The sequence below is a fragment of the Petromyzon marinus genome, chromosome 15 (assembly GCF_048934315.1).
Source record: "Petromyzon marinus isolate PM22_M1 ecotype Great Lakes invasive population chromosome 15, UKy_Petmar_22M1.pri1.0, whole genome shotgun sequence".
Classification (NCBI taxonomy): Eukaryota; Metazoa; Chordata; class Hyperoartia; order Petromyzontiformes; family Petromyzontidae; genus Petromyzon; species Petromyzon marinus.
Genome location: NC_133681.1, coordinates 5,234,572 through 5,261,103, shown reverse-complemented (window position 1 = coordinate 5,261,103; position 26,532 = coordinate 5,234,572). Strand labels below are relative to the sequence as shown.

General features: G+C 47.6%; 2 protein-coding genes across 3 annotated transcripts in view; both read left to right on the top strand.

The window, feature by feature from the left end:
- The window catches only part of LOC116942612 (uncharacterized), a 121,262-nt gene extending 108,367 nt beyond the window's left edge, over window positions 1-12,895 (top strand). Inside the window, exons 3-4 of the mRNA XM_032954733.2 lie at window positions 325-534; window positions 2,885-12,895. Coding sequence (XP_032810624.1) covers window positions 325-534; window positions 2,885-5,104 — 2,430 coding nt within the window. The 3' untranslated portion in view covers window positions 5,105-12,895. The remainder of the gene's footprint in view (window positions 1-324; window positions 535-2,884) is intronic.
- Window positions 12,896-16,525: 3,630 nt separating this feature from the next.
- Window positions 16,526-26,219, top strand: RAE1 (ribonucleic acid export 1). 2 transcript variants are annotated; one of them, XM_032954726.2, is made up of 13 exons: window positions 16,526-16,696; window positions 17,153-17,244; window positions 17,977-18,081; window positions 19,091-19,183; window positions 19,322-19,408; window positions 19,858-19,944; window positions 21,001-21,072; window positions 22,265-22,372; window positions 23,110-23,216; window positions 23,573-23,642; window positions 24,732-24,926; window positions 25,490-25,575; window positions 26,016-26,219. In XM_032954726.2, exons 2-13 carry the CDS (start codon window positions 17,161-17,163, stop codon window positions 26,020-26,022), a joined length of 1,101 nt encoding a protein of 366 aa, XP_032810617.1. In that variant the 5' UTR covers window positions 16,526-16,696; window positions 17,153-17,160; the 3' UTR covers window positions 26,023-26,219. The 2 variants fall into 2 exon arrangements, with proteins under 2 accessions (XP_032810617.1, XP_032810618.1); XM_032954727.2 differs by lacking the exon at window positions 16,526-16,696 and adding an exon at window positions 16,770-16,903.
- The last annotated feature ends 313 nt before the right edge of the window (window positions 26,220-26,532 follow it).

The window sequence follows — 26,532 nt, the reverse complement described above, 5'->3', positions numbered from 1 at the left end:
AACTCCCTCGCGTGGTATGCAGGAGGTCGTGGGTTCGATCCCGTCCCTAACACCTGTTGTGGGCACGCCGCCCCCGTTACTGCATCATTCCGCAGGATGTATCGAACCGCTCAAGAAAGTATGAGTTCGTCGTCGACAGCTCAGTAAGCGCGTTGTGCGTAACAGTGTTCCTGAATTGAAGAACTGCGTAACAGCGAAAACGCATCGCATGGACACGTGTTAAGCGAACGACTTACCGTACTGTACTCGCCAGTAAAAAAAAACAATCCCCATCCTCTGCCCTCTCTCTCTCTATCTCTCTGCCCCTCCCCGTCTCCCGCCAAGGTGCTGGCGATCATCTCGATCCTCTTCATCGTGCTGTCCACCATTGCGCTGTCGCTCAACACGCTGCCCGACCTGCAGGAGACGGACGAGTACGGCAACGTGATGGACAACCCGAGCCTGGCGCACGTGGAGGCGGTGTGCATCGCGTGGTTCACCACCGAGTACATGCTGCGCTTCCTCTCCTCGCCCAACAAGTGGAAGTTCTTCAAGGTGACCGCAGTCGGCCGGAGGGAGGGCCGCAACGTCGTAAATGTGTTTAACACTGTGCGAGGCTTGCCCGTGTAAAACAGGTCCTTGCAGGGTGGGCTGGTAGGAACATTGGAATTTTTTTTACACCCAACAGCACGAGATTTCACTTCGTTAAAGTATTGAAAGGGGACGGACGGACGGACGCATTCATCTATTGCAGGCTGGTACACTCAGTTTACAACTTCGTTCCTACCAGTATAAAGGGTATTACTTACATGCGCAATCTGCCAGCTCTTGCTTAGCGGTCTATTCATTCCATACTCTTTGGTTCTTTCGGTAAAGTCACGTAGGTATAAAATAAAATAAATTAAATCACGACGTTTTGGGCGCAACACAAGCGTCCGTCATCAGGTGGGACAACCGCAGCAAGAAACAATCGCTGAAGTGGGCAAAAGGGGCTGCTGTAACAAGCGGCTATGTAGGTAAGAGAGGGGGAAGGAGCCAGGGAGGAGAGGTAGAGAGGGGGGTGTGGAGTAGGGGGAGTGGAGCGCTGCCAAGTGGAGCGCTACTAGCAGGGATTAAAGGGCGAGCAGAGACACGATGTCGGGGGGCGGGGAAGAGAGCGGGGCTGGGAGTGGGGAGCTGAAGCAGCAGGAGATGCTCTCACCACTGCTGATGGAAGAGCCTCCACCTGTGAGAAGTCTAGGGTGGTGTTTGGTTTACTCTTCCACATTGAACAGATGTGTGTTGGGGGTGGGTTGGGCTCATCCAGCAGTGGGTTAACTAGATGTGTTGGAAGAGGATAGATAAAGGCTATGATATGTTTGTTACATTTGATAATTTCCTAAATGTTATTTCAGTTGCACTGTCGATGTCGTAGTGTGAGACGAAGGGCTAATTTAGAACTCAGAGCTGTGCGTCACTCCACGTGTCAGATGATCGGTCCGTCGAAGGAGATCTCACAGAACTACTTCTGAGACCCCTTCAAGTGCCCCAGAACACACTTCTCGCCACGGTGGCTAGGAGATGTTAACTCTCTCGCCTGGTATACAGGAGGTCGTGAGTTCGGTCCCGACCCTGACACCTCTATACTCGGAGTTTATCTCCCCGTGGTGGCGTGGATTTTCTCCGAGTCCTCTGGAATTTTCCACCACATTTGGAAATGTGCGTTTAAAGTATTTGGCCGCAATACATTTCCATGTGATGAGCCACTTCATTGAACTTTCGTTTGTGGATTGGTCGCTTCTAAAAAAATAGCTCAGTGGGCCTTACCTGGTCACATTAAAATAGAATAAAAATCAATATTTTCTCACATGCCCGGTTACAGAGACACCATTTGTCACAGAGATGTTAAAAGCTCACATCTGGAATGTTTTTCCAAGTTACATGAAAGAGCAAATTTTACAGGATGGGGTAGTTTTTTTATTACTTTTCAGTCATTCATCAACTGTGATTGAACTTGGTTCAATCATAGTTGATTGAAACCCCGGTTCAAACCCAGGACCTCGGTGATGTTGGATCAGTGGTTCTGACCCCTGAATCTAACCCAGCCACATCTGTTTAGCGAAAAATGTATTTTGTACCAGGGTGATAAATAATTTTAAAAACTTTTACTAATCCGAATAGACCCACGTGGTGAAGTATGGTCAAACAATCCCCATGACCAACACGGCACGAGGAGTCCTGAATCCAATAAATAGATTGACAAATAATGGAAAAGAATAGTAATGATGTGATGAACGACACGTGATATGTTAACATATTACGTGTCCCATTGAATTAACCAATACTCCTTTTGACCTTGGGATGTCTCACTGGGTCTCAAAGTTTTATTTCAGGAGGGTCCTGCTGCATTGGGATCTTGTCCAATAAAAAAAAAATGAGCGCACGAAGAAACGGAGCGCCCGGAGAAAACCCAGCACTGCGCTAAAAACGAGGGGGGGAGTGGTGGGGGTGACACTCAAAGCTTCGCACAGACAGATTTAAGAATCCACTGTTGCGCTTCCATCGCCTGGTAACTCCAAAGCAATCTCGAGCGCAACCCACGCTCGACTCTGCTTGCGGCGTCAACTTTACATCCTGTATGATAACAGCTGAAAGTGCAGTCGATTGAAAACTCATTTCTTTCTAACCGCTTTTTGTGTTTAGTTTGTTGTCCTTTCCGCACACCTCCGATGAGCACGGTTGGCTATGGGCGGTGCGAAAGAAGTTCAACATAGCGACATGGATACATAAAGCAGATCCAGGGAAACCCTCCACATCACCCCAATCGAATCTCACTCCGATTGGTTCACTCCCCGAAGCCGAACGTTGACGCGCCAAGTGTGACTAGTGGCTTGTTTTTTGTTGTTGTCATTTCGCGTCTGCAAAGGGTGCCCTGAACGTGATCGACCTGCTGGCCATCCTGCCCTACTACATCACCATCTTCCTCACCGAGTCCAACCACAGCGTGCTGCAGTTCCAGAACGTCCGCCGCGTCGTCCAGATCTTCCGCATCATGAGGATCCTGAGGATCCTCAAGCTGGCCCGCCACTCGACGGGCCTCCAGTCGCTGGGCTTCACGCTCCGCCGCAGCTACAACGAGCTGGGCCTCCTCATCCTCTTCCTCGCCATGGGCATCATGATCTTCTCCAGCCTCGTCTTCTTCGCCGAGAAGGACGAGGACGACACGAAATTTCGCAGCATCCCCGCCTCCTTCTGGTGGGCCACCATCACCATGACCACGGTGGGCTACGGCGACATCTACCCGCAGACGCTGCTCGGCAAGATCGTGGGCGGCCTGTGCTGCATCGCGGGCGTGCTCGTCATCGCGCTGCCCATCCCCATCATCGTCAACAACTTCAGCGAGTTCTACAAGGAGCAGAAGCGCCAGGAGAAGGCGGTGAAGCGGCGCGAGGCGCTCGAGCGCGCCAAGCGCAACGGCAGCATCGTGTCGATGAACTCGCGCGACGTCTTCCCGCAGGGCGGCGACCTCTCCGACGTCCTCGTGGACCGCGGCGCGCACTCGCCAGGCAAGTGGCGGTGGAGGAAGCGCACCGTGTCGGAGACGAGCTCCGCCAGGTCCTTCGACGGCGCCGAGCGCCTCGACAGCCTCGCCGAGGAAAATCGCAGCAACAACGCCGCCGCCGCCGCGCCGCTCAATCTCGACGCGCAGAAGCTGAACGACGACTACAACGAGATGGTCGGCGGGCCCGCGGCGGCCCGCGGTGGCGGCGGAGGCGGAGGAGCCACCAACGAAACTTTCGAGGACGCGTTCGCGGACAAGCTGATGGGCTTGGAGCGTCCGCGCAAGCCGACGGAGCAGCAGCAGCAGACGACGACGACGACGTTGCTGCTGGGGCCACCGCCGCCGCTGCCACTTCCGCCGCACGGCGGCGCGGGCCCGGCGGTGTTCCCGCCCCGCGGCGGCGGCGGCGGCATGCTGCGTGAGCCGCCCGCCGTAGACACGAAGAAGAGCTTCTCCAGCCTGGACAGCTTCGCGAGCTGCAGCGCCGACTTCCTGGGCAAGACGCCCGGCTCGACCACCACGAGCACGCCGTGCCGGCGCCGCGGCCACCAGGCGTACGGCTCGCAGGGGAACATCCACGCCCACCCGCGCCTCCTCGCCGAGCCGCCCCGCGCCCCGCACTTCTCCATGCCCAAGTTCGACGTGCAGCCGAGCAGCGACGGGAGCCAGACCACCGGCGTCTTCCCCGCGTACAGCGACATGTTTGGCGGCGGCGGTTACGGCGACGGTGGCGTCGGCGCTGGCGCCGGCGGCGTTGCCGGTGTTGGCGCCGGTACCTCCAAGTTGACGAGCGCCTCCCACGGCTCCCTGCTGTGGGGGTCGCACCCAGCGGTCAACGAGCTGAACGGGAACGTCTCCTCCGTGAGGCTCGTCGTGAAGTCCGGCAGCGGGGTTCTGTCCGAGTCGGCGACGGCTGGCGGCGGCGGCGGCGGCGGCCCCATCGCCGCGCCGGCACCGGCGGCCCCCAGCAGGGCTCACGTGGGCGAGCAGCGCAAGCCGGCGCCCCTGCTCTACAACATCAAGGGCTCGCCGTCTGCGCCGGAGAACGGCAAGAAGAGCGCGCTGTCCTGGGAGGACGACATGGGAGGGGCGGCCGACTTGGCCCGGGCGCTGCTGCAGGCGGAGCTGCTGGCGCCGGTCGGGCGTAACCCGGGCGGCGACGGTGACGCCGGCGCGGCCACCGCTGGCGGCGGTGTCGCGAGCGGCGCCGGCGGTGTCGTCGTCGTCGGCGGCTGCGGCGATTTCGGCGGTTGCGCCGGCGGCGGCGGCGGCGGCGACGGCGCGCCAACGCTGGGGAACCACGTGCGCGGGGGCTTCTACGACGGCGGGCGTAACCACGTGGAGAGCTCCCCGCTGCTGGGCTCGAGGCGAGGCGACGGAGCGGGCGGGGACGGGCGCCACTTCATCAAGCTGCACGGGCACTGCCACGCGTACAGCAAGCTGTCCAACGACGACGACGCCACCGCCTCCAGGCAGGAGGGGAAGCGGGGGGCGCGGGGCGGCAACGACGCCGACGGCACCGGCGAGGAGGGGACGGCCGAGGAGAGCGCCGCATCGCCCGTCACTTACGAGACGCGCATGTGAGGAGTCTTCGCGGCGGGCGGATATCCAGGTGGATATCCGGCAACGACGGCGGTGGCGGCCGTGGTGGCGGTGTTGGCGGCGGTGGCAGATGTGGCCTTGTGCGGGGGGCGGGGGAGGGTTGGGGGGAAGTCGGACCGATGAGAAGTGGAACCCCAGGATGGTGAGATCCACACGGGGATTTTGAAAAATCTTGTGTCGCTGTTTGTTGATGAGGAGGAGGAGGATAAGGAGGAGGGAGGACACAAGGGATGTTCCTCCCCACCGAGGAGTCCATCGCGGGTGGGGGTTTTTTTTCAAACCCACGTTCCATTCGCGAACATCAACGTGAAGGATTTTGCAGTAATTGATACCAATTTTAAAACAGTGACGAACGATGAGATATTATGCAAACGATAGGCCGTCACCAAAATAGGGACGCTGCTTCTATTTTTTGAAGGTTGCGGTTTTCCATCGTCAAGACGCGCTGTCAAGCTGGGGTTGCCACCTGTCCCGTATTTTTTTACAGAATCTTCTTCTTGTTGTTGAGGAGGAGGCAGCTGCTGTCCTCCGAAATCTGTAAGTCTTCCCAGGTCTTTCATAGTTCCGCTTAATGTCATTTTGCGTAGTAGTAGTAGTAGAAGGAGTAACATTAATAATAAACGACTGGAAACGATATTATAACACGTAGTTCTCTCCTCTGCTGGTATTGAGCGAGATTAGTAATCCCCCGTGATGCACCCCGTTTACTTTTTATATTTTTAACCTACAGAGGTGAAAGCTCTCTACGCCACGCGCCACCTGCGTGTGTGCATTAAAAACTAAAATTTGCACAGTTTTAATGCAAAGAGAAGAAGCGGAGTTGTGATTTCTCAGTTTCTCGATGAGGACTCTCTCGGGGAGGTCCACGACCTTATGACCTCCGAGGCCAACTGCCGCCTGCGGTCAGCAGCAGAGTTTGCCCGGAGGGCACTGCGAGCGCTTTTGCAAGAGAATCCCCGCGGGCTACCGGGAGATGTTGGTGTAGTGGCTGTAGCGAATTGTATCTGTCTGGCGTGACATCCTTCGCCGAATACACACACAGTGCACACGCACGCACGCACGTGTTTATGCATGAATGTAAATTATATATATGTACAAAATTATGCGGTCATCGACGGGTCGTGAACAAGAGAGTTCGTAAGTTAAAAAAAAGATTCCCAACGCTGCGTTGGTTGGCGTCGCTCCGTATTTACGCGCATTGATGTCGGGTGTTTTGCAGTATTGAGGATGATGACGCGGTAGGCGTGAGTAAGCGTAACCCCCCCCCCCCTTTTTTTACAATTTAAATCAACAACAACAACAAAAATATACAAAAGGGATGCGGACACTCGGCAGTCGTCGAAAATATATTTCCTTTCTCTTTGTAGTATTTTCAACAACAACAACAACAATAAAAGCACTCGGTCATCGGTCGACAACGAAAGGAAGAGGGGTAATGGTGTTGGGGTTGTTTTTTGGTTTATTTTTGCGCGGTGAATTTTGCTCTTGAGCAAAGGTGCGGGAATCGTTCGTGGCGAGGGACTGGAGGGAAGCGAGAGACGAGAGACGACACGGCCACTGCGCAGCTGAAACACTTTACAGCATTGCTTTGAAACTTTCGTGACTGCAGGAATCCATACTTTTGTTCTTTCGTGACTTTACCGAAAGAACCAAAAAGTATACTTTACAGCATTTGAATGTCCTCCCGCCCCCGCCCGCAGTCAACCCACCACCCACCCACAGTTGAAAGTCAAAGAGGCAATAATTGTTACCGAATGTAATCGTGATCGTCACCTCTTGTGTCCGGCTTGCGTGCTAAGCTCAATTGTAAGTCGTGCACGTTGAATGATATTACGGACATTACGAAAAAAATGTACGATAATTTATCGTGTAAAATGTGATTTAAACGTGTTTTGAGAGCGAGATACTGAAACTATGAAAAGTTGATCACATTTTGGGTCAACTCGATCTTGAATGAATCCTCAGTGTCGGTTTTCCGTTCTCAGGTGATGACGCGTGCAGGTGAATTTGCAGTTTTTGAGAAACTTGAATTGCCCGGCAGTGGCTTCGTCATCAGCGCTTTCTCATACGGAGAAGCCAAATACTCACATGGAGACCCACAGACTCCCATAGAGATCCATAGATTACCACAGAGATCCATACACCCCCATAGAGATCCCCTACGCTCACTCAGAGACCCATAGACTCACGTAGAGACCCATAAACTCAAATGAAGGTCCATAGACTCCCATAGATGCCCATTAACTCATGAAGCGACCCATAGACTCACACAGAGACCCATAGACTCACATGGAGACCCATAGACTCACATGGAGACCCATAGACTAACATAGAGACCCATAGATTCACATAGAGACCCATAGACTCACATGGAGACCCATAGATTCCAATAGAGACCCACTAAGAAGTGGTCCAGCGGAAGCCATCACTGGTTCTGGTGTCCGCACCTCCGATTAGCAACGGTTAGTTACATACGGCGCGAGGATAACCTCAACATACACACGCTTCCATCATCTTTCTGACCACGCGTGTCCTTTCTGTTCCGATTGTAAATAAGTCCCCGTGCTTGCGTGATCAACTGAGACTGGCAAAATCCCCGAGGTGGACTTTTGTAGCCTCCGCAACCTGGAGCCACGAGCCACCGCCACTGACCCGCGTGCTGCTATAGAAGTAACGCATTGGTGTTAGCGATTGTGATAAAAAAAAACACAAAGCAATAAGTTTGAGTATATTCGTACCTCTAAAATATCCTGTTCTCAAAACTCTTTGACCGTCCCACGCGTGCGTGTATATACTGTGTAAGGATAGAAAGATATAGATGTTATGCATATGTACAGAAGGCGTATTCCAGTAATGGGATTTTATGTTTAACGGTGTAACAGTAAAACGGGTGGTTACAATTGTAATGCAGTTGATTAAAATGAATAATGTGCAGCTTTTTGTCGATCCACTGCTGGATGAAGGCCTCCCCATGCCGTGTTGGTCATGGGGGGGGGGGGGTTGACCATACTTCACCACGCTGGTCAGCGCGGGTTGGTGAAGGGTCAGGTTGGGGGGGAGGGGGATGCCCAGGACCGGCTCTGATGTCACTCGCCACTGATATCCGCCGGGACCAGGAATTGAACTCAAGTAGCCAGGTTCAGAGTTACAGTGCGCCAACCACTGCGACACCGCTCCCCCAAAGCAGCTGACTCTGAGCGTGTTTTTTTCCGTCTGAAATTCCAACAAGCAGAGCTGCAACGATGCATCGATGCATTTAGATTCTTACGTTCACATCATTTACATCGAATTTGCATGTCCATGAATCGATAGGGATTTTTATTCCACTCCAATGCGTACGTCGTGTGCAGCCACAAGAGGTCGCTGTGATGTTGAAAACACAATAATGATTTGCATCCCAGAATCACAACAATGTATATCGAGTCACGGGGATGCCAAATCGTTCCACCTCTATTCTTTGTGATTAGAGCTAAAAACAACAACAACAGATTGTAATGATGTTGTAGTCTCAGTATGAGTGCAGTGGTGCAGGTGGTGGTGTTGGTGGTAGAGGTATGGCTGATGGACAATGATGGTGGCACTGATGATGGTCATGGTGGTTGTGATGGTGCTGACGGTGATGATGGTGCTGAAAGTTGTGCGGGTAGTGGTGCTGCTGATGATGGTTGTGGTGGTGGTTGTGGTGGTGGTTTCGTTGCAATTGAAAGATGTTGGCGGCACACCGCTCACCCACGCTGCACGCCGAGACTCTCCCCTGTGCATTCGGCGCTACGTGGGGAAACTCTGCAAATTCCATCTCACGGTTATTTTTAGTTAAAACCACTGAAATCACGGACAGTAAAACGCGTAAATTACCACCGGCGTTCGTTCGTTCGAGGCTCACGCGTTTGGGTGGATGCGAACCTGTAATTGGAAGCGTCCAAAATGTACATCGTTCAGTCCGGCCGGGCCACTCTGGTATCGTTGCATGACACGGGTATTAATGTGCGAAGCCAGGGCCGATGAGCAAAAAAGAAAACCGTGTTTCTCCCCGAGCCATCCGTCAACTCAACGGGAGGCACTCCAAGTTCCAGCACGCTGAGCGGCTGTGCAGTTTGCCACTGAATTTGGGATGAGAGCACGGCGGCTTCTATTGGGTATTCCACTCGGTCAACGTTCCAATGTCAGTCATTTGCAATATATTATATATATTTTTATCACTGATAGAATGAGACACAGTAAACATGCCAACGTTGGGCCAACGTTGGCATGTCTACTGCGTAGTACGGATGACACTACTGGACAAGGACGTACCTCCGGTTAGCGCGATTGGCTACGTACGGTGCGAAACAATTTCAACGGACATTACACGGAACAATGCAACTCGGGAAAGGAAAGAATGGTAAAAACAAATCGGAGAGACAATTGCTCAGCAGTGCGAAGTTAGAGGCTGACGACGACGACGACAACATTTATACGATTCGTAATTGAGTTCGGGTTAGTGCCCGTAATTATCGAACCAAATGTTGCAATGGTTATATTGGCTGCGGAACCCTCCGTGTGAAGTTGTAATTTACAACGCTTTGTCAGTCCACTGATGGATGGAGGCCTCCCAATTTCATGTCGGTAATGGGGGTTTGTATGGCGAGATATTGACTCCCTCGCCTGGTATACAAGAGGTCGTGAGTTCGATGCCGACCCTGATGCTTGCTGTATATTTGAAGTTTGCATGTTCCCCCCATGGTCGCGTGGATTTGTCTCCAGGTCCTCCGGTGTTTCCCTCCACATTGAGAATCAACATAACGCATTTACAGTATTGGGCTGCTCTACATTTCCACATAATGATAAGCCACTTCGTTCAGCTATCATTCGTCGACAGGTAGCTTCTGAAAAAAGAGCTATAGAGTTAAGTGGACCTTTCCTGGGAAAATAAAACATAGTTCAGATTTAGTTCATATTTCACCGCGTCATTCAGTACGGTTTGGTGAAACTGAGGGGGATCCAGGATCCGTTCAGGTTTCATTCGCCATTGATGTTAGTCCTGCATGGAGATCACGCCCAGGACAACCAACACTTAGCGCAGTCGTGCTAACCACCGCACCACCTCTCCATCCGTGTATGAGACATATATATTATCCAAATATTCGGTTCCTTACCACTGCAGTAACGTGATATATACTAGACATCGAGAACACACACGTGTCCTTTCATTGGTATGATAAGAGAAGATCCAGAGACCGGAGTCTGGTAGATCTCACTCTTAGCTTACAGTGTTTCAATATTAAAAGCCCAATAAAAAAAAAGTTGGCCAATGTTCCTTTGATGATATTTGATTTTCAGTGAAAAGATCCAACAGATGCGCGCTTGGAATAACATTGAGATACAGAAAGAGGAACACGTGGATGAGATGAACGCACGCAGGTTAACAACGTCGTCCACACTGGTAAGAGGAGTGGCTGGGGTGGGGTGTGAGAGGGACGCGTCACGGCTCGAATGGACGATGCCCAACGCTCAAGAGCAATAACGGAGCAGCAGCCAAGAGATGGAACGCGCCGGTGAGCGCGTCTACGGAGGAGATGGAGCGGTTGAATCAGCTCGTGAATAGCTTCTGGGTGGATTGTTACGTCGCATGGCTGTGAGAGGTGGCTACGGCGGGAGGGCTTGGGAAGGCGACTGGGGGACATCTATGAAAAATATCTTTGTAGCTCATCGGATTCCTCCGCTATAAATAGTCTGATTGATTCATCCAGCAGTTCATTGACCTTGGCTGATAATTATGGTATCTCTATCACTGGTACTAATGTAGAAACATCATCAAAGCGATTATTGTCTGCCGAGATGTGATTTAGGTTTCGAGTATTATTCACATTAACATATAGAATCGCAAAGGGTTTAATTTAAGTTAAATTTATGTGTATACATTCTGAGCATGTGACACACGGGATAATGCAAGCGGTGTTTTTGTTTTGTATGTAAAGTGTCACACAGTGGAAGACCTCGCCGCGTGTCTCTTGCAGATCGGTAGGAATCGAGAACTGACCTCCCCAAAGTGTCACATTTGCCAACCCGGCGGATTGAAGGGCTCGGGCTTCCGATTTTGTGTAACTCGTTTCACCGATTTTGTAAACAAAACTCGTTGTCAATATTTCACCCGCCACCCCCACATTTTTTTTTATCTTTCTCTACAACGCGGCAGGGATGAATTTCAGATTGGAACGTTTGAATATTCGAGTTTTAAGGACAATTTCACGTTCATTTTTTTTATTTGGGCTCCACGGTGGATAGATGTTAACTCCGTTACCTGGTATGCAGGAGGTCGTGGGTTCAATCCCAACCCTGACGCCTGCTGTATATTAGTAGTTTGCGTGTTTCTCTCTCTCCCTAGGTGGTGTGGATTTTTCTTCGGTTCCTCCGGTTTTCCCCTCCACATTTAGAATCAACATCACGCGTTTAGAGTGTTCGATTGCTCTACATTTCCACATGATGATAACCCACTTCGATGAGCTAGCATTTGTGGCCAGATCGCTGCTGAAAAAAATCTGTGTCTCAGTGGGCCTTACCTGGTAAAAAATAAATAGTTTAGTTTATTCCCACAATGTACGAATGTTAAAATGTCCTTTGTGTGCTAACAGTGACGTCACCAGTTTGTCAATTAGGGCGTAAGTGACGTCACAGTTGTGGCGTCATCCCTCGGTTTGTTGTTTTTTTCCCGGACTGTTCCGATTCTAAACAAACACAACAAAAACCCCAAATTCGAATCGTCCGAAATGTCGTAACTAGGCCTCTGCGTTTCGGAGTTTCATTTCGAAATAACCCAGTGCCGGATTAAGCTCGTGCGGGGCCTGTAGCATATGTTATAAAGGGGCCCTAAATATAAAACACAATTTTTTTTTACTTGCATAGTAAAGTATTTGTTTGTTTTCATTTGCTATACAGCCATATAATACGACAAATCGCTAACCTTAAACGCCACGTCGCTCATAAAAGTTGAAGGCAAGTATAGTACTATAGTAATAGTGCAAGTGCAGAATCACTGAACCGGAATTGATAGCTTGAAAGAATTTAGCGCGGGGCCCTTGAAAGTGTGGAGCCCGTAGCTACTACTACATATGTAGCTACTTGTGCTACTCGGATAATCCGGCACTGGAAGAACCGGGAGCAGGTCCTTAACGAAGCGCCTATGACTGCACTTTACGAATCCGCGCGAGACGGCAAGTTGGTTTAAAAAATATCGGCAGGACGCCCCTTGGTGCTCGCATCACTGAAATTTTGCTCTGTAAAGTAAATCCAAGCGATTGATGTACACACACACAACTTTGTAAATAAAGAGCAGAAAAAAACACATCTTTAAACTTGCGGAGCGCAAGCTCTGTAATCTATGAACACGTGGGGTCTATCAGAGGGATGTATGGTAAGCGAAAGAACCGCGTTGTTTATTAGATGAGTCGCTGTACGATTTTCCTGTACATTTTTGGGCTGTTCATAATCGCCAGCGTTTCTACTGCGAGTGCATGCAAACGTCCCAGGTCAATTGTGGCATGAGCGGTGGCGATGCCCCCTTGGGTGTGTCGAGTCTCCATCGACTGACACATACGGACATGTGTACATGTATATGCGAGAGCAAAAAAACTGACGCTTATTTTAGCATGGAGATGAACTTTGGAGAGGAAATGGAAAAATCTTATATATAAAATGAATGAGTGTATCTCGATACGATGTGACTTTAATGAGGAGCATTTGACTGAAATTATTATACAAAATAAATTACTTTATAAGCAACCCGCTGGTGCATTATACCTTGCCTGGTTCTCTTTTAATCCACGCTCTATCAGAAGTTCTGTCAAAATCAGGGCATGCTGTGAACTTTTGGACTCCGTGCTGACGATATGTTTTCTCATGAAAGCTCCTACGTCTACTTTATAAATCTTATATCCATGTCGTAGCTTTCCCGAGATTAAACTTAAAATAATATAACGACTCTTTTGTTTCATCACGCAGAGGAGAGCTTAAAATAAAGTGCGCATCTGTGCTGCATTTTGTGTTGCATGCTTCATCATCATAACAACAACTTTAACTCGCAGTCCTTGTCTGACTGACCATACTTCACCACGCTGGTCAATGCTAGTTAGTAAAGGTAGAGTGGAAGAGCGCGGTTCGGATATCACTCGCCACTGTTGTTATAGCCGTGGCCGAGAATCCAACTCAGGTCGGCAAAGGTGAATAGTGTGACGCGCTAATCATTGCGCCACGGCTCGCCCTCTTCGCAAAATTCAGGAGTCATGAATTAATTTCCTCATGTCGCAGCCTAGTGGACGTGTCGTACACTGCATTTATCACTAATTCGCACACCACACTGCGGGGATGTCTCGTACATAGCTCAGCAGGTACTGTTTGTGAGAGACTGGGTCCTGAATGACAAGGGAGCGGTAGTATAGCGGTTACTGCGCTACGAACCTGGGGACACGAGTTCGATTCCCGCTCACGGCCAACACCAGTGACGATTATTTGAACCGGTCCTGGGCCTCCGCTACCGCGACTCATCCTCATACGAGTACCTGGTGCGATGTGTAAACATCGTCACTAGGGAGACAAAGGCGGCCGAGCGTGGTGCTGGCCACCCACCCCCTCGTTTTATCGTGCCAGCCATTATAGGTGCTCGCTAACAACACTTGCCCCAACAGTCTGTGATAGCCTACACGGGGGTTTTTTTGTCTTCAATGATAAAAGAAATAAAGACATTTGGCACAAAGCTGCCAATATCACTCAATACCAATGTTAACCTTGGCCAGGGGGATGGGTTTATAGCGCAATGAGTAAACCCACTGTGTCCCCGCTCCCTAACCATTGTAATTAATACATCGCCCCAATTGTGTCATTTCATTCGGTGATTGTAGACCAAATTAGCGCCAATTATAACCCAGCTTCCAATGTTTAACGAGAAGCGGTGTTCTCTGTTGATGGCAGTTTCTTGAAGCAGTCAGAGAGACAGACACGTGCGTCACCTCGGAGTCACTTTGCATGAAGACAAAAATAAAACGCATAAACAATTTAGCGTACAGGATATATCTGGAATTCCCGGAGATGCCGGAAAGAAATGCCATCGATATTTCATAAATGCTCTGCCTCGTGTGCCACCGCAGATTAGTTTTGACGGCACAGATGGCATGCATTGTTAAGCAGATCTCCAACCAAGTATAACTCGTGAACACACGACATACTTGATAATTAAAAAGACAAGAAAGGCTTCTACAGGCAGAAATTAATGCTGACATGGACTAAGATGCCGTGTTTGTTTTTTGTAAATTTCAACTAAAATTATTCCGTTAACTCGCTGATGTCCAGGGGTATATTATTAACAATAGCTACAATAATACAATTATTTGCAATTGCTGCAATGTGGGGAACAGTTGCCGCAGCGATTCGTACAACTGAACGCTGGGTCCCAGCTATCTGAGTTTCATTCCGGGCCACGGCTAACAATCAAGTGGCGAGTGACATCTGAAAGGGCACCGCCATTATCTTCGCCAACCTGCACTGACCACTATCGTGAAGTTTACTTAAATGGTTGGTTTGTGTAGCCAATACAATTATCCATGTGTCTTGAGTTAAGCCACGTGGTCGTTTTATGCCACAGTTCTTGTCATTAACCTTCAACGACCCATTGCTCAAACTCCTTTCATGTCAGAATTTGATCAATACATTTGCCACGTATAAATAATATACGTAGAAATAATATATACGTAATAAATAAATAATATAGGTCACTAACGGGGCGCCACGGTGGCGAGATGGTAACTACCTCGCCTGGTGAGTTTGATCCAGACCCTGACGCCTCGAGACTTGGAGTTGCATGTCTTTCTCCCCGTGGTCGCATGGATGTTTCTCCGGGTCCTCCGGGTTTTCCCTCCACATTTAGAATCAACATCACACATTTAGAGCATTTGGCTGCGATTAATTCCCACATGATAAGCCACATCGTTGAGCTATCATTTGTGGCCAGGTCGCTTCTGAAAAAGATCTATACAGCTCAATGGGCCTTACCTGGTAATATTAACATGGTTTAGTTATAGTGAGTTAATGTATTTGTAAACGTGACAATCTTGTCAGGTGGTGGAGGGTTAATGACAATTTTTTTTAAATAAAACTACCACGTGGCCGAACCCAAAAGCCAAGATGGATCAATGTGAAGTTTGGTTAAATAACCCCCAACCTCATGGCAGCGTGGAGAGAGGCGGGCATCATCCAGCAATGGAATGACACCACAATGGAAAAGCCTTAATCCAGCAGCGGATAGACAAATCACTGTGAATTATTATTTTAATGTTACCTTTGTTACATTTCAACCTCCAATAGGCATCTCATTATAATAGCACACGTAATACTGTTAATACAAAAAAAAAATCACAAATCCTAGAATATGGGGTGCAGTCAAAGAGTTAAATGAATTAATTACATTCGTAACAATTGAGCTCGGGGTTTTTATTGTTGGTCCCATGATTATATAAAGCCGTATGCACCGATGCATCACATTATTTGGTGACCTCCTCAGTGAATATTCAACGTTGACCCAACGTTGGCATGTGGTTGGAGCAGCTGGGCTAACGTTAGGGCAACGTCGGCCCAACGTTCCATGTTTACTGGGTCGTTACCTTTGCTTTAATGACCTCAATGTCTTCACAATGAACGCCTCTCAATGCGAGCACTTCTCGCCTTGTCATCTGCATCTATTACCTGATGTACCGGAACTTAAAATGATTGGGGAGTAAAACTTCACAAATTAATTGTTAAGTAAATGAATGAACGAATGTTGATTAATTACAAAATATAGTAAATAAATATATGAATGGTGTGGATAAGTATGTAAACTACTCATTGATATGGTGAATGAATGAATGCATGGGAGACTTGATAATGAACGCATTTTATTGCATGAATTGTGGGTGGGTGAGTTAAGCATATTCATACGTGAATGAAGGAAAGGTTTGTGTATGATTAAAGTCATTGAAATAAATACGCGAATTATTGGCTTTGGTTAACTAACGAACTAATGAATGTATGAATGAATGGTGGGCTTAGTGGGTGATTGAATGAACGAATTCATTTATTAATGAATGGTGAGGTCAGTTGGTGAATTAATGAACGAATTGTTTAATATATTATATATATTTTATTATTTTGTTGTTTCCCTTCAACGTGACTTTACCGAAAGAGCTAAGAATATGATTAATTGCATGTATAAAGGGTGAGTAGGTGAATTAATGAACGAATTAATACATGTATTAATGAAAAGTGGGGTGAGTGGGTGAATAAATGAACGAATTAATTTATTAAATAATGGGGGGGGGTAAGTAGGTGAATGAATGAATCTTGTCTAGAATGAATGAATCAATTTAAAGATTTGGGTATAAAGCCCCGCCCACTCCCGCGACCCCACGTGACCTGCCCCGTCCAATGGAAGCTGCTCCCGCTCAGCTCTGCCAAAGCGCTCTAACGTTTTGCAAACGCGCGTCGATTCGGGCTGCAAATGCGCGCCTCTCGCGCCTCCTGAGCCGTTCCCGTGCCCGGCGGAGTCGGTGTCGAACCCAGCGGGTCAAGGTGAGAGCGGACCCGGGTGGTCGCACGAGCCGTTCGTGTTATCGCGTCGCCTCCCGCGCGGACAAGAGGCCGGGTAGGCCGCAGGTCGAGCACCGGTCTCGCCTGGTGGGGGCTACCGATCCTGAACGCGTGGGCGCCCCCCGACCGCGTGGCGAGGCCGGCGTCGGTGTAACTTCACCTCCCACCGATAAAGAAGCTTTAGAAACGGTGCGATTTTAATGGGTTTTGTGCTCGTATTTATTTGCTGGTATTTTATTATTAAACAAAAGCGAGTTTGGGGGGGGGTGGGTTATTTTGGATTCGTCGTTGTGAGTTATAATGAAGCTGCCCGTTCAGGATAACCGCGTGTGTGATGCGGTAGATAACCAAGAAATCCATTCAATCGGCGTCTTGGTTCATTTATCAGACTGACACCCATTTTCGCCTCTTAATTTTTGTTGTTTTATTTTCTTCCAGGTGTAAATATGAGTCTGTTTGGCACCAGCACGGGGTTTGGAGGAAACACGATGTTTGGAAACGCGGCTACGGACAACCACAACCCAATGAAGGTGGTAACCCGTCTCTGGGCGTGCGGCTTTCGCCTCGATCGCGGCAATTGCAATGACCACCACCACCGTCGTCGTCGTCACCACCACCGCTGGGTTTGCAGTTACCCGATGAGAGACATTTGATGAACTTAGGCAGTCAAGAGTGACGCATGTACTGCCATGTCGTTTTACTTGTGGGCAACAACATCCCCGTGGTCACCGCTTTCACGCGCCCGTGCTGATCGGTGTGCTGAATGGGATCAGCTATAGAACATTAAAAGATACGTTCTTAATAAGAGCAAAGAGCGATTGGGCATGGCCCAATTCCACTCTGCGGCCCGGTTGCGGTTGCACCCGACTTAAGAGCCGCATGGCTCACAGGGCTATACCTAATAAATGAAACTTGAAAAACTTGAAACCTGGGCCTCTCCAGCCCATGCACCCCGGTGCAATTGCACCGCCTGCACACCCAGTAGCCACACGCAGATTTTTACCGCTGAATATGTAACATCTTTAGATATGTTTTGTACAATTGACGTCAACAAAAGAATAACACGTCTTGCTGTTCATGCCACTGCAAGAAAAATAAAACTGAATTTTATTATATTTTCACTTAAAACTGTTTTATTTTCCCAATGTCGCAACAAAGCATACCGTGAGTTACAAAAGCGGCAGTGGTTCAATATACCGAGTGTATTAGAATGGAGGAGCGTTGCGTGCAGTGGTGACCTGTCGCTAACCCCCGTCTCGTAGGACATCGAGGTGACTTCTCCGCCAGATGACAGCATCAGCTGCTTGTCGTTCAGCCCAGCCGCTCTGCCCGGAAACTACCTCATCGCGGGTTCCTGGGCGAATGATGTGAGTGAGGCAGAGCGTGGTGGCAGGCAGCATGCTGTGGCCTTGAGGGATGCAGTGCAGCCGAGGTGGCCCGGTGGCTCAGACCTCAGAACTTTAAAAGTCGCCGCAGTGGCGAGATGTTAATGCCCTCGCCTGGTATGCAAGAGCTCGTGGGTTCGATCCCAACCCTTGTATATTTGGAGTTTGCGTGTCTCCCCGTGGTCGTGTGGATTTTTATCCAGGTTCCTCTGGTTTTCCCCTCCACATTTAGAAACATGCGCATAGAGTATTTGGCTGCTATACATTTCCACATGATGTTAAGCCACCATGTTGAGTTATCATTTGTGATAGCCAGGCCCTTTCTGAAAAAGAGCTATATATCTCAGTGGGCCTTACCTGGTAAAATAAAAATTTGTTCAGCTTATAGTTTAATTCTAACTCCTGAGCTGGCACCACTGAGAATCTGGCTTCGAATCCAGCCTGTGATTAAACCAGGTTCTCACTTGTACTGAGTTGATGCTATCAACTCGGGCTACCAATGACTGTTGAACCAGTGCATCAATGGTGGTTATTCGCTTAATTCAGCTTTATTCATCTTTGATCATTTTAATATCGGTTGACTGCCACGCAGCAAACATTTCAATGTCGCAGGAAGTTTGGGAGAGTGCACGCCCTAGTATGGCTAAAAATGTTACCTGAAGGATTTTACTCTGATGGCTGACCACCATGAAAGCCACGTTTGTCATTGACAAACGTGCTAAGTCGTGGGCATCAGAAGGTAGTACAGAAAAAAAATTGTGGTACTCTATATGCTCCATGCCTTAACTGCACTGATGAGCATGGTGATGAAATATGGTCATATAACATCCACGACCTCGTGTATGTATGTTGAACTTCTTTCGCACCGTACGTAGCGTACCATGGAGTAAGGAGGCCCTCGTCCAGCAAAGGATTGTCAAATGGCTATGCGTGTAAAATTAAATATCGTAACAGCAAACAGGTTTAACGTCACCGTGTCGTCTCGCTGCAGGTTCGCTGCTGGGAAGTGCAGGACAGTGGACAGACCATTCCCAAGGCCCAGCAGATGCACACAGGGCCCATACTGGACGTCTGCTGGAGTGACGTGAGTGATGTCATTCATCGTTCAACCTGATACACCCCCAATGTCGAGGGTTTTACATTCTCTTTGCCCTTTTGCGAGGAGGCTGCCTACGTGAGTTTATGTGCACACGGAGGCATTTTCACTGTGTGTTTGTTTCAGGATGGAACGAAAGTGTTTACTGCGTCCAGTGACAAGACGGCCAAGATGTGGGATCTGAACAGCAATCAGGCTATCCAGGTTGCACAGGTCAGTGGTTCGTTTACTCTTTGTGTGTAGTTGAACAGTAAAACGTAAATATATTCTACACGTAGAACCCTGCGGCCAATCCAGTACTGGATGAATGCCACGCCGTGCGGGTCGTGGAGGTAACTGACCATACTTCACCATGCTGGTCACTGTCGGTTGGTAAAGGCAAGGAGCATAGAAATGGGCATGCAGATTCATAGTATAACATTGGATTTTGTTCCACTGTCCTATGCTAGCCATCACATAGCCCTGCTGCCACCTATGCCAACTTGGCTGCGTAGTGGTCACCCATCCACGCAGTCCCCTGGCCTCCGAAATCTGGTGAGATCAGACCCATCCTGGGTAAATTGGGCATGGACAGATATCACCTACTCTTAGTTTAATTAAAATTGCAATTCCTTCTGTGCTATTGTCTCTTATAACACTTCTTGATGTTTTATGTGTTGTAGCATGATGGTCCAATAAAGACAATACATTGGATCAAGGCACCAAGCTATAGCTGCATTATGACAGGCAGCTGGGATAAGAGCTTAAAGGTTTGTACGATTGTGAAAGCTTCTGAGACATTTATTCTTCACCATGTTCTCCACCAAAAGCCTTCCAGACAAAATATTCAATTTCTGAAATGGAATGTGGTGGTAATGCAAACGAGTTTCTTTATTCTTTGTTTTTTTCGGTAAAGTCACGTAGAAATAAGAAATAATAAAAATAAAATTACATAAAAGCATACGACGTTTCGATTGCAACGCAAGCAATCATCATCAGGCATAGAAGAGCTAAATTTAAGAGAGAGAGGAAACACAGAACCGCAGATATATATACAGACACCCAAGTAGAGGGAGTTAACACAGAGACACAAAGAGAGACAACGTATGGAGCACAGAGAGACAGGGTCTCTGTGTCGAGGCCCTAGCATGTAGGGGAGACAAAGAGAGATGGAGAAGCACATCAAATCGAACAAGATTTAGTAAAATTTGGAAACAATATAATGCAACACAGAGGGTCGGTCAAAACACGATTAACGTATGGTCTGGCTGATTACGTTATTTTAAAGATAGCTAAATTATAGGTTAAGAGTGATAGAGCACAGATCAGACACATAGACATCTAAGCAGAGAGAGTTAGCACAGAGATACACAGAGAGAGACACAAATGGGACACAGTGAAACGATGCTTCTGTGTCGAAGCCCTAAATAGAGGGAGGGGGGGGGGGAGTGCGGAGACCGAGAGAGCAAGTAGAGGCACACACCCACATGGCGCCGCAGCGTGGGGAGGGGCACAAACTCAGATTAGCATGCCCACAGGGACTGTGGAGAGAGACAAGACACGTACACGTAGACACAAAGGCAGAAACACAGGTAGAGACAACACAGAGACACAAACCTAAGTTAAGTGTGACATTTGAGAGAGAGACAAGACACGTACACGGATACACAAACAGAGACAACGTAAAGACACAGACTTGATACCTCCCCGTAGAGGTGGTTCAAGTTTGAGTTTCTTTATCTTAACCCTATAGCTTTTTTTTCTGTCGCGGTATTACTTGTGCAATAATTATCGCTGCTGATTTGTTTGCATTGTTGTCTCTACAGTTCTGGGACACGCGCACTCCAAACCCCTTGCTCACCATTCAGCTGCCAGAGAGGTGCTACTGCGCTGATGTGGTACGAATCCATTCACTCGCCTTTTGGATACCCAACAAAGACTTAAACGTGTCGCACGATGAACCGCCGTCAGTCATTGTGAATGCAAGCACTGTAGGTTGCCGTGTGATTCAGGAGGCACATACCTCCAGGTTAGAACACCAGATACGATAAAGTACAATTTGGATTAAATTCGCATCTAAAATACATTGCTATGCAGAAACTTGGCATATTTATTTTATAAAGTTAGTAGTCAGAGGCAGAGTAAAAAATGAAAGTCTTGATTCTGGACTTGAACTGGAGCAGGGAGTCAACAGGACAGATGGCTGGGCGAAGGGTGTCCCAGATGATTGGAGCAGCAGAGGAGAATGAGCGAACTCCCATTGAGCGAAGGTTGACTGAAATACAGAGTTCAACATTGAGTTTCAGCCTTCGATATTTAAAACGGATTCTCAAATATAGTGAGTTGATGGTCTCAGCCAATTTCGATTTGAAGCTTTCGTGACTGCAAGGATTCATCTTCTTTGGTTCTTTCAGTAAAGTCACGTAGAATGAGAATATAATAATAAAATAACACAATAAAATTCTCACGACGTTTCGGCCACAACGCAAGCGGCCGTCCTCAGGTGAAAGGTACAGAACTGTCGGGACGACATTGAAGCTCTGTCGTCCCGACAGTTCTGTACCTTTCACCTGACGGTCGCTTGCATTGTGGCCGAAACGTCGTGAGAATTTTATTGTGTTATTTTTTTATTCTCATTCTACGTGACTTTACCGAAAGAACCAAAGAAGAGGTCTCAGCCAAGTCACCAATTACTACACAAAAGCCCCATCATGAAAATATATTTGTTGCTTCATTTGATTTATTCCAACTCTGAGTATTACAAATTTAGGATTTATTGTCATAGGACTTGCACCACAATAGTGGGATGTGGTCTGCATACTGTGAATAAGGGACCATTCAGAGAGCATCTGAAGTAGTCTTTCACAGGCCATTCTCAAACACTGAGTGGTGCACCGCTGTGTGATAGTTCTGAATGGATTTTCGCTCATCTCGTGACAAGCGTAATGCCATTTGCACGATTGGAAGTAAAATGGAGAAAATATAAAAATGTATATTAAACAAATGAGCACATACTGTGGAGTTAGCTTGCTTGTAGGCGTGTACTTATATCAGTATGGTCGAAGTGAAAAGTGTGTGTGTTTGTCTTAGGTTTACCCCATGGCTGTGGTGGCAACAGCCGAGCGTGGGCTCGTGGTGTATCAGCTCGAGAACCAGCCCTCAGAATACAAACGCATCGACTCCCCATTAAAACACCAGGTCTGCTTCAAACCGCAGATTGTCTTACATGTACATAGTGATTATACGTGCATATTACTGCATAGAGACGGGGGGTGGGGGGGCAGTATCACAGTGGTCTTTACGCTGCACTCTGAATCTGGTGCAATAAAGCCATCAACCCCAGTTTGATTATCCGCCATGGCTAACACCGACAACAAGCGATATCTGAACCGGTCCTTGAAATCTTATGAACTCGCACTGAGGAAGTATGGTCAACCCCATGACTGACATGGTATGGTGAAGCCTTTATCAGGCAATGAACTGGCCATGAACTATAAATTGTTATACTTAGAAAAATTACATTATACCTCCGTTATCGTTTTTATTGCCTCTTGTGCGAGTGGGCTCAGAATTTAATGGATCACCCAATCCACCAAGTTATCACCAATTAAAATGTCACCTCTGTGCTTGCTACGAGCAAACGCTTAAGTTCTGTGTTCAGAAAATACCACATTATTAACTCGGTTAAGTTAGTACAGAGCTTTTTTAATGACCAAATATTTCAAAACACATTACAAAATTATATATTTTTTAGAGTGTTTCCGAGATAATTCCCACCTTGATTTGGTATGCAATATTTTATGCCCTGACAGAAGTTGGAAATAAATTGTCTACCAATTAAAGTATACTATCTTTCATTCTTTACTTAATCAGGTGAGAGACAATTACGGTGGTGCTTAATGTATGACTTGGACGTCTGGTGTTTGTATTTGCAGCATCGCTGTGTGGCTATTTTCATGGACAAGCAGAACAAGCCGACGGGATTTGCACTGGGCAGCATCGAGGGCAGAGTAGCCATCCAGTACATCCAGCCCGCCAACCCGTAAGGGACAACAGCTAGTCTCGCGCAAGCCATCACTATTCTTTTCTCAAGCTATTATAAACCTGCCCAATTCAATACATGTGTTCACCAAATATATAATACTCCTTAAATAGTACTGTTTGTGGCTGGCCACTTACTATTTTTGTTGAGTGTGTGTTAGTTTGTTGTCCTTCCCCCACACATCCGATTAGCATGGTTGGCTGCGTACGGTATGAAAGGTCGACATACATACATTTGGGCCTTTGGGCCCTCTGCTCAGCAACCGCGATTTAAAAACGAGTTGATGGCATCAGCCTAAAGTGGCTGCAATAATACCAGGCTCACGAGTTGCCCATGTTTTACAAATATTGTTGCAGTGCCAAAGATAACTTCACATTCAAGTGCCATCGCTCCAATGGTCAAACGGGTCCCCAGGATATTTATGCGGTGAGTGCCATCAATGTGTTTGTTTCTTGTGTGTTCATCATACTGAATGTCGGAGGGGCCCCCTGGCTTAGGGGGCCTAATTACACTTGTACTGAGCTGGCTCAACTGAGACTGGGTTCATATCCAGGTGTCAGCCACCCATTATTTAAACAGGGTTCTCCAGCGTAGCCTGTTTACTGGTGATTGCACATCCAAAATTACTCAGTTGGTTAAGTCGGCATATTCCAACTGATGGATACATTTATATTTAATTGTGATACGATGACCACTGTGCCAGCGATATGAAAATTGCAAGGGATGTTAAAATTACTTCTGCGATTACAATTTCTGGGGCTTTTGGAAAGAAGGTAACGTTTCACTGCTTTCTGCGGGAGTTACAAATGCATACCTCTTTTTATATCTCATCACGTAACATTGATATCACAGCTATATATACAGCTGTCTGTTTGACCATACTTCACCACACTGGTCAGTGCAGGTTGGTGAAGGGAAGATTCGGTATAATTTCTGATATAACTCACCACTTAGCCATGACTGGCAATTAAACTCCAGTAATCAATTTTATAACATGGAGCGCTAACGATTGTGCCACCACTCCACTTGCTGCTCTCATACAATTGAGAAAAAAAAGCAAAACGAAGAAATGTTGGGAAAAGGTCTTAACAGTGGTCATAATAGCATCTACAGGCCATTGCTATAGAGCAGCGGTGGCCAACTGGCATCTCTTGAGCCCACATTGTCTTACATGTACTATCAAAGGGGCATAACATCAAACATACTATCACAGTAGCAAAGAATGATCAATTTCTCCCGTGCTGTGCTGGAAACTCTATATACACACACATATATACTTGACTCTTTGCAGAACTCATGGATACCTTTTGGCTCTTGGTCTGTTACAGGTTAGCCACCCCTGTTGTAGAGCAATAGCTCGTGCAATTGCCAGTTGATGCTAACCGTGCTAACCTCCGATTATCACGGTTGGCTACATATGGGTTCGAAAGAAGTTCAACAAGTACGTACGCAGAGCCTCTTTAATTGAATCTGTCATTGACCCGGTGCGTGCGTGTTGGTTTTTCGTGTCACAAGGTCAACGGAATTGCATTCCACCCAGTGCACGGCACGCTAGCCACGGTGGGCTCCGACGGCCGCTTCAGCTTCTGGGACAAGGACGCGCGGACCAAGCTGAAAACCTCCGAGCAGCTGGACCAGCCCATCACGGCCTGCTCCATCAACAACAACGGCAACATCTTCGCCTATTCCTCCAGCTACGACTGGTCCAAGGTCAGTTTATCTGCCCTTACCAGAAGGCCTTGTATTGTTATGCGTGTGCATAAACTCGCTCCGCTGTTCAGCCTCTCAGATGGTTTCAAGACGAAGCTAGACATATAAGGATGAACTGTCATGACACGATGAATTGTCACAATTTAGGCTTGCTATCAGATTCGAAAACCAATTATTTTTTTGGTCCTGCTTTGTTCCGTTTTGTATGTCAGTCGTGTGTGCTGCCTGTATTGTCTTGTACGTCTTCTTTCATTCACACCGTCTTCAATGTTCCATGAGCTTAAATAGCCATTACCGTGTATGTAATGTATCATCAGCCACGATCTGTTCACTACTGGATGAAAGTCTCGAACCGTCTTATTGTGTCAATGTGTCCTTGTGGCTCACTTGAGACTTTAAATAATAAAAAAAAATCGATATGACAACTTAAAGCTCATGTCGGACAGACCGGGATACAACCTCGCCTTGTATCGACGAGAGCTTTTTAATTTATTGTTTATTGTCGGGGCTGGTTCCATCTTTCATTCATAACCCTTTTGTTTGTCTGTCCTTTGTGTTGTCAGGGTCATGAGTACTACAGCCCACAGAAGAAGAACTACATCTTCCTTAGGAGTGCCACGGAGGAGTTGAAGCCCAGAACAAAAAAGGGGTCCGTGACTCTTACACAAAATGCTTACTTGCATTATTTACAGTTATTTACCCAAGCCTCAATTCTGTCTCAAGAGTACTGCATTTCAATGTTGGGACAATATCATTCGTGAGTGTTTGGCTTTATGCGAAAGGAAATTGGAATTCTCAAACCAGAGAAATCGCACTGTGCTTATGAGGGGGTAACTCATCACTGCCATCCACTGGCCACCTCGCAGCCCCATGCCTTAAACATCTGGAAAGCCCTGTGTGGTCGGTTCTATAAACTACTAAGTGATATTTTCCCTTAGTTTGCAATGTAAATCAGTGTGAACAAAGTTGCAAATTAACCTTAAGGAATTGTATGCAAATGGTGCTCCCATGTCAAAGGCTTAGATTGTGAGCTCCGATGCAATTGGCCACAAGTAAAAATGTGTCTCAACTGTTGTCTTCTGCTTGCAGGATTTGAAGGCCTTGGGAAGATTCTTCAATGCTTTCCTGTGGTGTTGGATTCAAAGACTGCTTCACGCAAGAGCCACTGGCACACCACTCAATTTTAGCGTTCTCTGGTTGTATTTCAGTTCTAAATCCCTTTGCACATCAGTCATGTCCTTATTGTAAATCATCCTCAATTCATGCTACAAATAAACATTTGTTATAAAACTACTTTCACTTGGGAGTTTTGTGTGTGTTATGCTGGGAGCGGTAGTGCAGCGGTTAACGGGCTGCGCTACGAACCCAGCAACCTGGCTTCAATTCCTGTTCTCGATCAATCTGAACTGGTCCTGGGCCTCCCCAAGGTCGAGTCAACCTCAAATGAGTCTGGGGCTGGAAAGTTGCGAATTATAACGAAATTATGTAAAACTGGGAATTTTCTCCCAGAATAAATAGCAACCAAAATACGTACTGTACATGTACTATACTTTACAACGCATAATGTTCACATAAGTTCAAAAACCATTAAACATTTAATTGAAAA

Coding starts and splice junctions, on each gene's coding strand:
- RAE1 (XM_032954726.2), top strand. CDS start 17,161: ATGAGTCTGTTTGGCACCAGCACGGGGTTTGGAGGAAACACGATGTTT. Junction 21,073..22,264: donor GGTGCTACTGCGCTGATGTG/GTACGAATCCAT, acceptor TGTTTGTCTTAG/GTTTACCCCATGGCTGTGGT. Junction 22,373..23,109: donor ACTCCCCATTAAAACACCAG/GTCTGCTTCAAA, acceptor TTGTATTTGCAG/CATCGCTGTGTGGCTATTTT.